At 34.3% G+C, this 12,971-nt stretch overlaps 1 protein-coding gene across 3 annotated transcripts in view; it reads left to right on the top strand.

Moving 5' to 3' along the window:
• Nucleotides 1-11,829, top strand: part of OLFM3 (olfactomedin 3) — a 197,191-nt gene extending 185,362 nt beyond the window's left edge. For all 3 annotated transcript variants that reach the window (XM_020906097.2, XM_020906099.2, XM_020906096.2), the window contains 2 exons: nt 7,537-7,643; nt 8,756-11,829. In XM_020906097.2, the coding sequence (XP_020761756.1) occupies nt 7,537-7,643; nt 8,756-9,433 (785 nt within the window). In that variant the 3' untranslated portion in view covers nt 9,434-11,829. The remainder of the gene's footprint in view (nt 1-7,536; nt 7,644-8,755) is intronic.
• Nucleotides 11,830-12,971: the final 1,142 nt, after the last annotated feature.

The raw sequence follows: 12,971 nt of genomic DNA on the forward strand, positions 1-12,971 counted from the left end.
AAAATACATATAACCTAAATACATCTACTTTTCTTCATCTTCATTCAGTTCAGTTGCACAGTCATATCCGACTCCTTGCGGCCCAAAGGACTGCAGCACGCCAGTCCTCCCTATCCATCACCAACACCTGGAGTTTGCTCAAACTCATGTTCATTGAGTTGGTGATGCCATCCAACCATTTCATCCTCTGCCATCCCCTTCTCCTCCCGCCTTCAATCTTTCCCAGCATGAGGCTCTTTTCAAATGAGTCAGTTCTTTGCATCAGGTGGCCAAAGTATTGGAGTTTCGGCTTCAGCATCAGTCCTCCCAATTAATATTCAGGACTAATTTCCTGAATAGGAAATAGGATGGACTGGTTGGATCTCCTTGCTGTCCAAGGGATTCTGAAGAGTCTTCTCCAACACCACAGTTCACAAGCATCAATTCGGTGCTCAGCTTTCTTTATAGTCCAATTCTCACATCCATGCATGACTACTGGAAAAACCAGAGCTTTGACTGGACATTACTTTGTTGGCAAAGTAATGTCTCTGCTTTTTAATATGCTGTCTAAGTTGGTTATAACTTTTCTTCCAAGGAGTAAGCACCTTTTAATTTCATGGCTGCAGTCACCATCTGCAGTGATTTTCAAGCCCCCCAAAATAAAGTCTATCACTATTTCCATTGTTTCCCATCTATTTGCCATGAAGTGATGGGACCAGATGCCATGATCTTAGTTTTCTGAATATTGAGTTTTAAGTGAACTTTTTCTCTCTCCTCTTTCACTTTCATCAAGAGTTTCTTTAGTTCTTCACTTTCTGCCATAAGGGTGATGTCATCTACATATCTGAGGTTATTGATATTTCTCCCGACAATCTAGATTACAGCTTATGTTTCATCCAGTCTTCATTACCATTTTCATTGTCTCTCATCTGCCCAATGTGATAACATTCAATGGGTCTCTTTGCCTACACTTTATCTCCTCTACAATTAATTTTCCACATATAGCTAGAGTGATCTTTTTTAAATGCAACTCACATTTTGTCACTTTCCCATTGTCTTAAAATCCTCCAATAGCTTTCCATTACACCTAGAATAAAATTCAAATACTTACTGTGATTTTGCAAAGCTTTATTCTATTCACCTCTACAATCTCACCTTCTAGTTTTCCAAGTTTTCTCTGGATACACTGGCCTTCTTCATTTTTAATTCAGTTTCCCTTTTAATTCACCAAGCATATTCAAATTCAGTTCCTTTGCAAGAACAATAATATTAGCTAAGATTTATTGAACTATAATAATGGCTAACATTTATTAGTCAATTAACTGTGTATCAAACACTAATCAAAACACTTGGCATATATTTTTATATAATCCTCCCAATATCTATTTGAGTTGGGTATTATTATTGCTGTTACCCACCAGACACTGAGAGGTTAAAAACTGTTCAAGACCCCCAGGGAGTGAGTGATAAAATCAGAATTCAAATCCAGGCAGATTTCTTAAACCATGCCTCCAATTACTTTAGAATCCTGCCTTCCTCTAGTTGACTCACTGTCTAAACATATCTCTCTTCAAGGATCCATAGCTTCCTCCTTGTCAATTAGATCCCAAATTAAACATCACCTTCTTTGAAAGGTATTCCCTACCCACCCATCTAAAGCAGTTCCCCTGTCCCTCTTTATCAAATTATTCTACTTAAATATACACTAAATTTATTCCTATCTGATCTATTAGCTAGGTTGCTTATTTTTCATTTATTTTCTCACTCTTCCCATCAAAATGTAAGCTTCACCAGAACAGAGGTGTTATGTCTTTCTCATCATTCTCTGTTCAGTTCAGTGGCTCAGTTGGGTCCAACTCTTTGCAATCCCATGGACGGCAGCATGCCAGGCTTCCCTGTCCATCACCAATTCCCAGAGCTTACTCAAACTCATGTCCATCGCAAAGGTGATGCCATCCAACCTCAGATATGTGAAGAACTGACTCACTGAAAAAGACCCTGAGGTTACTGATATTTCTGCAGGCAAGGCAATCTTGATTCCAGCTAGTGATTCATCCAGCCCAGCATTTCGCATGATGTACTCTGCATATAAGTCAAATAAGCAGGGTAACAATATACAGCCTTGACATATTCCTTTCCCAATTTGGAACCAGTCTGTTGTTCCATCTCTAGTTCTAACCGTTGCTTCTTGACCTGCATACAGATTTCTCAGGAGACAGTAAGGAGCTCTGGTATTCCCATCTCTTGAAGAATTTTCCATAATTTGTTGTGATCCACATAGTCAAAGGCTTTGGCATCTTGATCTCTCTTGCTTTTTCAATGATCCAATGGATGTTGGCAATTTGATCTGTGGTTCCTGTGCCTTTTCTAAATCCAGCTTAAACACATGAAAGTTCATGGTTCACATACTGTTGAAGCCTGGCTTGGAGAATTTTGAGCATTACTTTGCTAGCCTGTGAGACAAGTGCAACTGTGTGGTTGTTTGAGCATTCTTTGTCATTGCCTTTCTTTGAGATTGGGATGAAAGCTGACCTTTTCCAGTCCTGTGGCCACTGCTCAATTTTCCAGATTTGCTGGCATATGAGTGCAGCACTTTCACAGCATCATCTTTTAGGATTTGGAATAGCTCAACTGGAATTCCATCACCTCCACTAGCTTTGTCCAACAAAACAAAAAAGTGAATTCTTCACTTCAAGTGTACTTTTTACATTAATACTACAAAAACTGGTTTACTGAAAGGCTGCCACTTTGGGGTTAAGACTTGTGGTGGGCTGAGCTCAAATTCCAGATGGTACAAGAAAGACAAACTCTGACACTGCACATTGTGAATCACTAAGGAGAGAGGAGACAGGCATTGGGTAATAGACATGGAGCAACATGACGGAGAAGGATATACTGAGAAAAATCCAAGTACACAAAACACAAAGTTCTGAAGTATTCACAGGATCTTCCCTTGCCAGACTAGATACAAAACATTTTTATTTGAAACCAGAGCTAACACAGTTTCGCAGGCATATATTGAAAATGCTTTTCATCTAACTTAAAAACCTATTCACTGAAATCTCCCAGAGTTAAATGTTTGTAAATTCATACTGATTTACTAAATAAAAGACATAAGTTATTTCCACACAGATAAGACCACTACCCTTATCAAATGTAGTTAGACATAATAAGAAATATAACTCCACTAAACTTATCCTTTCAAGACTCTCACCTTGATTTTTTATAGAAAACAAAACATGGGAGATTAGTTGAATCTGCTTGTTTCTATGTTTGACCATTCATGGGTATGTTTTGAAGAATAGTACAAGTAATGTGGCTTAAAATGAGATAAATTTCTAGTATTTAAGAAGTCTGTGTTAATGAAAGAAGTGTTATTATATAGTTCAGTACCCAGGGCTGAACTTCTATAAATTTTATTTATCATCAACAGCTATTTAGTGCACTCAATGCTACATCTTTTTTTCTCCAAATAGTTTTGGCCTGAAATAAACTCTACTTAACTTTTCTTGCCAGTGGAATTCAAAAAAGGAAAAGAAGAGGAACAGAAAGGATATCATGTAAACAATCATATTTTGAGAAGCTAGAACATATGAACCTATTTTGTCTTCCTGTTCACCTTATACCCTCAGTATCTAGCACAGTCCTGGTACATAGTAAATTCTCAGTAAATGGTTGTTCAAAAATACTTATTTCACATTTAAATCATTAACTATTTATTTCACCCTCTACCATATTTCAGAGAAAAATACTACTGCTGCTAGAGGAAAGCAAAGTCATTTTTAATTGAGGTTTGGAAGCTTTTAACCTCTGGTGCAATTTCTTTGTTAATTCCTGGTCTAAACACTATAAGGCTTAGCAGTATCTCTTTGCCATATAGATACAATGCTGGGTTAGAGCCAAACGCTTCAGAAGCCAAGATACCCCAAACCACCAAAGTGTTATCAGTTTCTAGAAATGTTGATTCATAAGATTCATGGTGAGAATCCTAGTCCCAAAGAGCATTCTTATGCAAACTTTAGTAAGCTGTCCAACTCAATTGACATTAAAGTTATGTCAATATAAGTTATTCAGAAGATCATTTAAACCCAGAAAACAACTTAACATCTAAAGTATGCATATGACTGAAGGAAATATGAGCTTTGCATCTTCTTGCTTTGTCCAAGTCTTCAGGCACTGGAGGCCACCTATGGCAACCGGGTCAATTTTGCTGAGAAGACAGGTTAAAAACCCCAGTTTGAGGTTTAACTTTATGGTCTGTCCATCCAAAATGTTATATTAAACTTTATAACTACAAAATCTCTATTCACTTTCAGTATTAAAACAGTCCAACATCATAATTTATTACTGATTGTATTACCATTTGTTCATTTTCTCTGGTTATAAAGTTTTGTGGGGATGAACATTATCTTACATTTATGTTTCATATTTGGAACATTATATTGATCTATCTCCAGAACTAATTTAAACTGGCATCTGAGATTCTTTGTATCTTCTTTTTTAATGATCATGAAATGTTATTCACCTTTGAAAGATGTTTTTTGAGACATTTTAAACTAATTATTCCTTCTATAGAGAATAGATATTCAATAGGTGCATATTCTTCCAAAGTCATAATCACCTACTATTCTGAAACAAAAAACAATTCTACTGGAATCACATGACCAGTACCTTTTAGTAAAGCTCCTGCAAATGTATTAACCAATATTATCACTTACTAGCTTATCTTAACACTTATATGAAGTGACTGATGAATGTTAAAATTCATATTATGGATTCTACCTTTTTAAGATAAAAAAACTGAAGAGAGAGAGATTGCATTATTAATTGTAAAACAGAGCAAGAAGTTTAGACAACACGAATTTAATCTAGTGCTTACAGTACTGAAATAAAATTAAAATGCAGAGTATTCACAGCTTCCAAATCTGGAGACTATTTGCATCTTCAATTTCCAACTACTTCCAAGACCTGCAAGGAAGCATGGCAAATAAAAATCTGGGAATGATTTTTCAGTAGGCAGTATATATATGTGACTTGCTTTTTTAATGCCCACTTTTAAATTTTTGCAACTATATTAACTTTTTAAATTATAATTCAATATTGTGTGTGCATGGCTAGAGTGAAAAGCAACAGTCACCTTCCCTGCACCCACTGGCACTAACAGATTAGAGGAAGAACTTCAAGATGGCAACCACCAGCACTGCTCTCGGCAAGGTGGCCTGAGATTGCAAAATTGCTCCCACCGGTGTCTTAGTCCACAGGTAGTATCCCAATTGCTTTACACACCTCCAGAAGATGCTTAAAGATCAGGAGGTGGATCCTCTTCACCGATGGCCCATGAACTTTTTAATCTGGTGCTTTGTTTTTCCCTTGTCAAGAGTCCCACCTCTGCCTCTTCTACCCATCTCAGTGCTGTCCTCTTACCCTTTGTTGTGGAGGCTCTGTTCACTCAGCTTTCAGATCCCTTTCCGAGGGAATAATACTCCATTGGAACTACTCCACATGGAGTTGCAGATTTGCTGTATCCATTGAAAAAGGTGAGTTCAGGACTTCCTGCACTGCCATTTTGAGTGCTCTTAGAGGCTGAGTCCCTTACTTTTCTTCAAAGCAGAGCAGCTCCACCCTCAGCTCTTATCTCCTTCGCATAGACATGACTGCATCTCATTTAATCCTACACCTTTAATTAATGAACCACTCTCCATCACTTTCTGCTTTCTAGAAATTTCTTAAAAATTTCTTCTCCACTCATGGCTTTTGTACCATTCTCTTTGCTTTGACCCCCGCCCCCACATTTTACTCCTTTACCATCATTTTGATGAGATATTACAAAACAAAGGCAATAAAAGCACTATCATCTTATGTCAGTTACTTTTCATATTTCACCTACATTTAATATTTATATTTTGTTCAATGAAATAATTTATTGTTCATGCCTAAGGAGGAAGCCACATATTTTACTTTGTGGTGTTTTCTTAGTAAAAGGGATGTCTTTCTATCTATCTCAATGTACTTATACTTTAAATTTTCATGCACTTATCATCTGTGCCTTTAAAAATATTTACCTTTTTCTAGTCCAAACTGATACTGTTTTATTCACATACTGTTCATGAGTTTATACCATCTTGAGCTAATAGGTTTAACCAACGATCTTGCTATTAAATATAGATAATACCACTCGACTTCTGATTGGCTCAGTTTATCCAGTCTTGGGAAATTATAAAGTAATTCATTTATATAAAATGTACAAAGATGCTATCACATCGAGTTTTCTCAAAAAAAAAAGAAATATCTTCAGCTTAGACTTTATAAAAAGCTGAAGATTATTTACTGTGTAGTTATCAGTGAAGTAATAGAACAAAATATAATGTTATTATTTATCATCTTTCTAGCTGCATGCTTAGTATTCTGCCACTTATAAATTATTCTTATGAGGAACATACATAGAGAAAAATTAGCCAAGATAAGCCCTAAGCTACAATTAGTTTTGCCCTTTATTTGCTTTGGGGATCTATTCTTTTCTTTCCAAACACACAGGAACCAACAGGTACTAAGGAGAATTTTATCAATTCTAAGGACAGGCAGAGGTGGATAAACAGCATGGGCCATATAGAACAATTTTTTAAGTGGAAAAAAAGAACAGAAAGGAAAAAGTGATACAAATGGATAGGAAATAATATTTCTTTGTTTAGACCAAAGTCAAAATTGATAGACACTCAGAATGTGTATGATAAATCACTTTTAAATTTTGCTGTTAAAAAAAAAATTCACAAAATGCCTGGGTTCCTTTTTGGTTTAGACTTTGGCACTTAAGATGTCCAAGCTCTTCCTAAGATTTTATTCATAACTAGAGTGATAAAAAGTATAATTTTTCAACAAAGTCATTAATTTTTATCATTTATTATATCAATTGATACTCTGTACCTTTCATGGAGTGGGACTACAGGGTCTGGGGGCTTGACTTTTGAGGGATTTTTTTTCCCTTGTACGAAAGCTTAGGGCTGCTCTACCAGACCTAAAGGCGTTTTACCCTTCAAAACTTCAGGCAGACTGTGATTACAGCTTTATTATTATATCCTATAAAAAGAACTTTCACAGGAGTTCCTCATTTACCAGTAGAAACTGAAAATCAGCTTATAGAATTCTTTCTGGCTTACAAAAGTAGTCCAAAGTCTCAAAGCATGAGGAGAGAGGGTCAGGTAAGGGGAAGCTGAGCTGAAGATCAGGTAAACAGGTCCATGGATAGTTTAACTATCTGATTCAGCAGTTGAATTGGTAAAATGATAATCACTTTCTTCATTTATTCCTGTCCAGATTATAGGAATAATTTCCCATTTTAAAACTCCACACTTTGGATTTACAGCACTGAAAAGGCCACTACTTGTGAGTCAAATTATAGTTAAATCTTAGCACCCAACATGAATGATCATTTATTTAGAATAAGTGATATTAATTCTCTTTGTTTTGTTTTAGGATTCATTTCTTTGCTGTTGGTGTAAATATGTGTGTTGAAATCATTGGCCGCTTTCACCCAACATGTTTATATTACTCTATTTTCAGCCTGTGGCAAACTGATGAAAATCACAGGCCCAGTTACAATCAAGACATCCGGGACCCGGTTTGGTGCTTGGATGACAGACCCTTTAGCATCCGAGAAAAATAACAGGGTATGTTGCTTCCTCAAATGCCTCTGCTTAGAATTATGTTTTATTAAATTTTACATCTACTAGACTATTCACTTGTTCTCAAGGACATCAATTTCTACTTGAAAAGTACTATACTGTTTGCAAATATCTTCAGCTTGATAATATTAACATATCCACAGATATATGGCAAACTCACTTTAGTAAAATGTTCTATCCTATAATTTATCAGTATAGTGAGCCTAATTTTTACTGGTTTTGGATCTGTTTTATGCTTTTAAATGGCTAATTATAAGTGGACAAAATTCTCCGTATACTCCTTCTATAATTTGTTCCTTAGTGTTAAAAAAAAGAAAAAAACACTAAATAAGTAAAAATCTCAAGAGTTAACCAATTCACTAAACAAGCCATATATTCCTAGAATCTAGGGGTAATTTTAAAGAAAACAGTGCTGAAACTTTAAGGGTATCTGGCAATATCCGTATTAAGAAAATCAACATATTAGAAACATACTGTGGCTCTATTAACGTTCTATTACTGAATTCAGTATGCATTAGGATTCTCAAGAGTTATATCCAAACAAATTATATCCAATTAAGTTTAGTAGCTTAGTTAGTAAAATTATTTCATTAAAAGGTGATTGTACCTATAGGCTGATCCAATGAACAATTATTACTAGAAGGTTCTGTGGTATCCATAAAAGGAAAATAAGTTGAATGTACAAAATTAGACCATATATTTTTCAGAGCAAGGGAAGGAATAAACAAATTTTCCCAAATGTGATGATTTTTGCAATTATCACTAATCAAGTTGATCAGGTAAATGAACAAAGTGATGTGTTTTGCATTGATATATGGTTCACTCAGTGATAAGCACCAAATGATCGAAAACTTTAAAAACAACTAAAGAAAGGACAAAAAAGCAAATCAGCTTCAAGGCATTACATTATTCCTTTCCATGTAGGCCATGCCACTGTTTTTTGTCAGTCTGCAGTACTATCACACTGCAGCAGATAAGTAGAAAGAGAACATTCCAGAGCATGACAATATTAATATGTCCTAATTCTTAGTGTCTTTATTTTGGAATTCTCAAAAAAGTATATAATTTAATTATTCCATTTTCCCCCTTTTTTCCAGGTCTGGTACATGGACAGTTATACCAACAATAAAATTGTCCGTGAGTACAAATCAATTGCTGACTTTGTCAGTGGCGCTGAATCAAGAACATACAACCTCCCTTTCAAGTGGGCAGGAACTAACCATGTCGTCTACAATGGCTCACTCTATTTTAACAAGTATCAGAGTAACATCATCATCAAATACAGCTTTGATATGGGGAGAGTACTTGCCCAACGAAGCCTGGAATATGCTGGTTTTCACAACGTTTACCCTTACACATGGGGTGGGTTCTCTGACATCGACTTAATGGCTGATGAAATCGGGCTGTGGGCTGTGTATGCAACTAACCAGAATGCAGGCAATATTGTCATCAGCCAACTTAACCAAGATACACTGGAGGTGATGAAGAGCTGGAACACTGGCTATCCCAAGAGAAGTGCAGGGGAATCCTTCATGATCTGTGGGACACTGTATGTCACCAACTCCCACTTAACGGGAGCCAAGGTGTATTATTCCTATTCCACCAAAACCTCCACATATGAGTACACGGACATTCCCTTTCATAACCAATACTTTCACATATCCATGCTTGACTACAATGCAAGAGATAGAGCTCTTTATGCCTGGAACAATGGTCACCAGGTCCTATTCAATGTCACCCTTTTCCACATCATTAAGACTGAGGATGACACATAAGCAAATATAATTTGTTGTCATCAATCTAAACAGTGTCATTTGTGATCAACTCTATAGGACCCCTTCTGTTTCCTCTTTATTATAATGTTCATCATTTCTCCAAAGCATTTTTTTATTATAAAGTTGGTGTTTCAAAAAACATCTGAACTTATATAAATTAACCTGTTGGAAACACATCTTAACTTAATTTACAAGGCCTATCATGTCCTTGTCATAAAAAGCACTAAAAAGAGCTTAAGTGGCTAAAGTCATACTTTTACAAAAGATTAATGATCTGCCTTATATTAGAGTCAGAGATTAATGGTGGCTTAAATGCATGAATGTCTTTTTTTTTTTTATCTGTCATTTTTTACTGTGTTTTGCTCCACATCAGAAAATATTTTGGTAGAAATTAGGGGAGAAAACACTTTCCCCTCATTTATTTCTAAAACAGATTTAAAGATCTTATTTATATGAGAAAATAATATTAATCATTTTGCTGTTATACAATTCTCTGATGCGGTGCTGTACAGTCATTTTTAAATCTCTTGCTAACACTTTATCGGCAATACGTATTTCTACCATTGTAACCACCATTGTGCAATTGTATCTCTTCACTTCTGTGAAAGTAAGTAATATTTTTTTACAAAATACACTGAAGTTTAATCTCAGTAATCATTATAGGTCACTTTTCAAGAGTGGTCAAGAAAGAAGTATCTTCTCAACCTACTCCTTTACATAAGCATTATAAACTAAAAAGAAAATCAAACCAGATCTCTTACATAGAGTCTTTATTTTACCCCAAGTTTATTGGATCACTGACATGGAATCCTAAAACTGACTCCGTAAGGATGAGCTGCTCTGTTCACTCCACTGGAAGCAACACATATAGTTGCTTGCAAAGATGCAGCTTGGTCACAACTGGACTTGATTCTACTCATTTATTACACATTCAAATTTTGTTCTTATATAATTGAGTATATTAATGTTTTAACTTAAATTTTACATAAAACTGGCAATAATTAACTCCTTATGCCAGATTCTAAAAGTACATGAAGCACATATGAAAACTCTTAAAATTAAATTTTTGTAATGTCATCTAGACTTATAAATTCTGAAGAGCTGTTGGCAAGATTTGTACAAAAGAAAATTGTGGGAAAACTTGGGAGTTGCCCAAGTTAAATGTTTAAATAATCAATTCAGAACAGAAGATGGGAAGACAACCCCTTGTTGCCCTGATTCATTGTGTGCTGAAGTGGTGTAACCAAAAAAACAGAGCTTTAATAATATCTTATGTTAATAACACCAAAAACATATAATCAATATATATGAAACATGTCACTGTGTTTGGATGTACTTTCTACATACTTAAGGCAGTTTTATGGAAACCAGTGTGGGTTTAAAAAAGTATATTCTATAATAAACAATATATAACTTAAATTGTTGTAAATGTTTAGTTTCACATATACATAATATCATCATTTCCTTTGTGAAGTAAGGATATAATAAATCAGATAAGGCATTGTATAAAGAAATAATTCTTAAGAGTAATTCATTTCAAATGTCACAAGTAAAATATCATTCTCAAATATCTTACCATTAAAATTTTAGGATGAAAACTCAATCTTGAAATTGTTAAAATTTAACAGTTTATTTTTTTAACCTACAAAAAGATATTAGCATGATTTAATGACCATTCTGTGTTCTTTTGCAATGCTGTCTTCTCTTTGAAACATTTACATATGTTCTCCTCTGCTTTTGAGAGTTAGAAAATTTAGGGGACTCACTTGTCATTGTACACACACTACAAAAATATTCAGTCAATATTTTGTACATCAAGAGTTTGTATGAAGAAAGTCAATTTCAGAAATGAATGAACTTTTTGTAGATGGCCTCTAGTGGATATCTGGGTCTCCATTACTTTCAAAGAAATAATGTAATATAATATCATTTAAATTCAAAACCTGGATGTTCACAGCTTTTTTGTGAGATGTACAGCTTGTAAAGCACTTTATTGTTTTCTATGGAAGAGTTCATCGCCATATCCAATTATAGTGTATGTGCTGCTAGAGCAGGCACAGATTTTACTACTGTCACTACATTGGGGGTAATATAGGTTTAAAAATGTGATTTGCATTAAACACTTAGTTTAAAAGTGTTTTCTTAATAAATTATCAGTTTGTGCCTGAAATAAATAAGAACTTACTCTAATCACTGTTTTTTTTTTAATGTCCAACAAATAAATTTTATGAGGGAAAACACTGACTATTTTAAAATCATACTTGTTATTCAATCAGCAAAGAAATCCAAGCTCAGAAAGTTTTAATTCTAAGTAAACTGTATAACTGGTATTTTTCTGAATTAACCAGATCATTAACAAACGTCTATGTCATTTAAATAATAATATGATCATGGCCTGACTGTGTTTGTGTGACATTTGTTTTTGTGGTACTTGAATCATAATACTTACTACCTGCACCTGCACTTACATCTATGCATTCAGAAAATGACAGTGTGTTAGAGCATTACCAATATGTAGAGATAAAAAAGAAAAAGAAAATAATAAGTGCCCATATGCAACATTTCATATAGTGATAAGGTTGTGATAAGATTTATCATGAACTCAAAATCTCTATCTATGGTTCCTATCACCATATATATATATATACTTAATCTTTATAATTCAAAGTATTTTCTCTGATGAAATCTTATTTTCATAAAGTCAATTCTTAGTACTATCAAGAAAATAGTCTTCAGATCTGAAAGTTACTATCAAAAGTACAAATATTTCAAACAAGAATCATTTTAAAAGTATAAATATAAAATTGTACTTATGTTCATCAACAAATGAAACCAGTTGCTTTTCTACTAAGGTAAATTTTATATGTAATAATCCCTTAGCTTTATTTCCTTAAATAGATTTTTAAAAAACCCTATCTCATCTCCTTAGCACTCAGGAGTACCAAATTTTTTCTGCAAAAGCTAAATCTGAATGCAACTGTCAGCAAAATTAAAAGTATCCCTTCAAGTTAGAACAAATACAAAAAATCATCAACACTGTATAGTTTCTAAAAGCCAAGCTTTCTAAAAATATGTATACTTTTAAAAAAGAATAAAAAGTGGCACCCTTTTGGTAGAAATCAACATAATACTGTAAAGCAATTATCCTTTAATTAAAAATAAATAAATTTAAAAATGGCATCTTGCTAATTTAACAAGGTAGGTATGATTGTGCACTTTACTAAATGTACAATTTGAGTTCTTATATGACAATATAAAATAATCTCAGTTTATAGATAAAGCATATTTTTCCTCTCCATCATCACACGATAAGTGGACCATGAGAAAAGCTACTATAAAGTGGTCTACCTAGCACAATACACAAGGAACAGTAATTAAAACTTAGATGCTGTAGGATGACACAAAGCCTTAATCTCGGATTTCTCATAGCTACAAACAATCAATTCTAGAAAGGCTCAGAGGCACTGCATATCATTCAGTTTAGTGGGCTGTATCCACACTAAAATCTAGATCATGGAATGATTTGTTTCTAAAATTG

The sequence above is a fragment of the Odocoileus virginianus genome, chromosome 5 (genome assembly GCF_023699985.2).
Source record: "Odocoileus virginianus isolate 20LAN1187 ecotype Illinois chromosome 5, Ovbor_1.2, whole genome shotgun sequence".
Taxonomy (NCBI): Eukaryota; Metazoa; Chordata; class Mammalia; order Artiodactyla; family Cervidae; genus Odocoileus; species Odocoileus virginianus.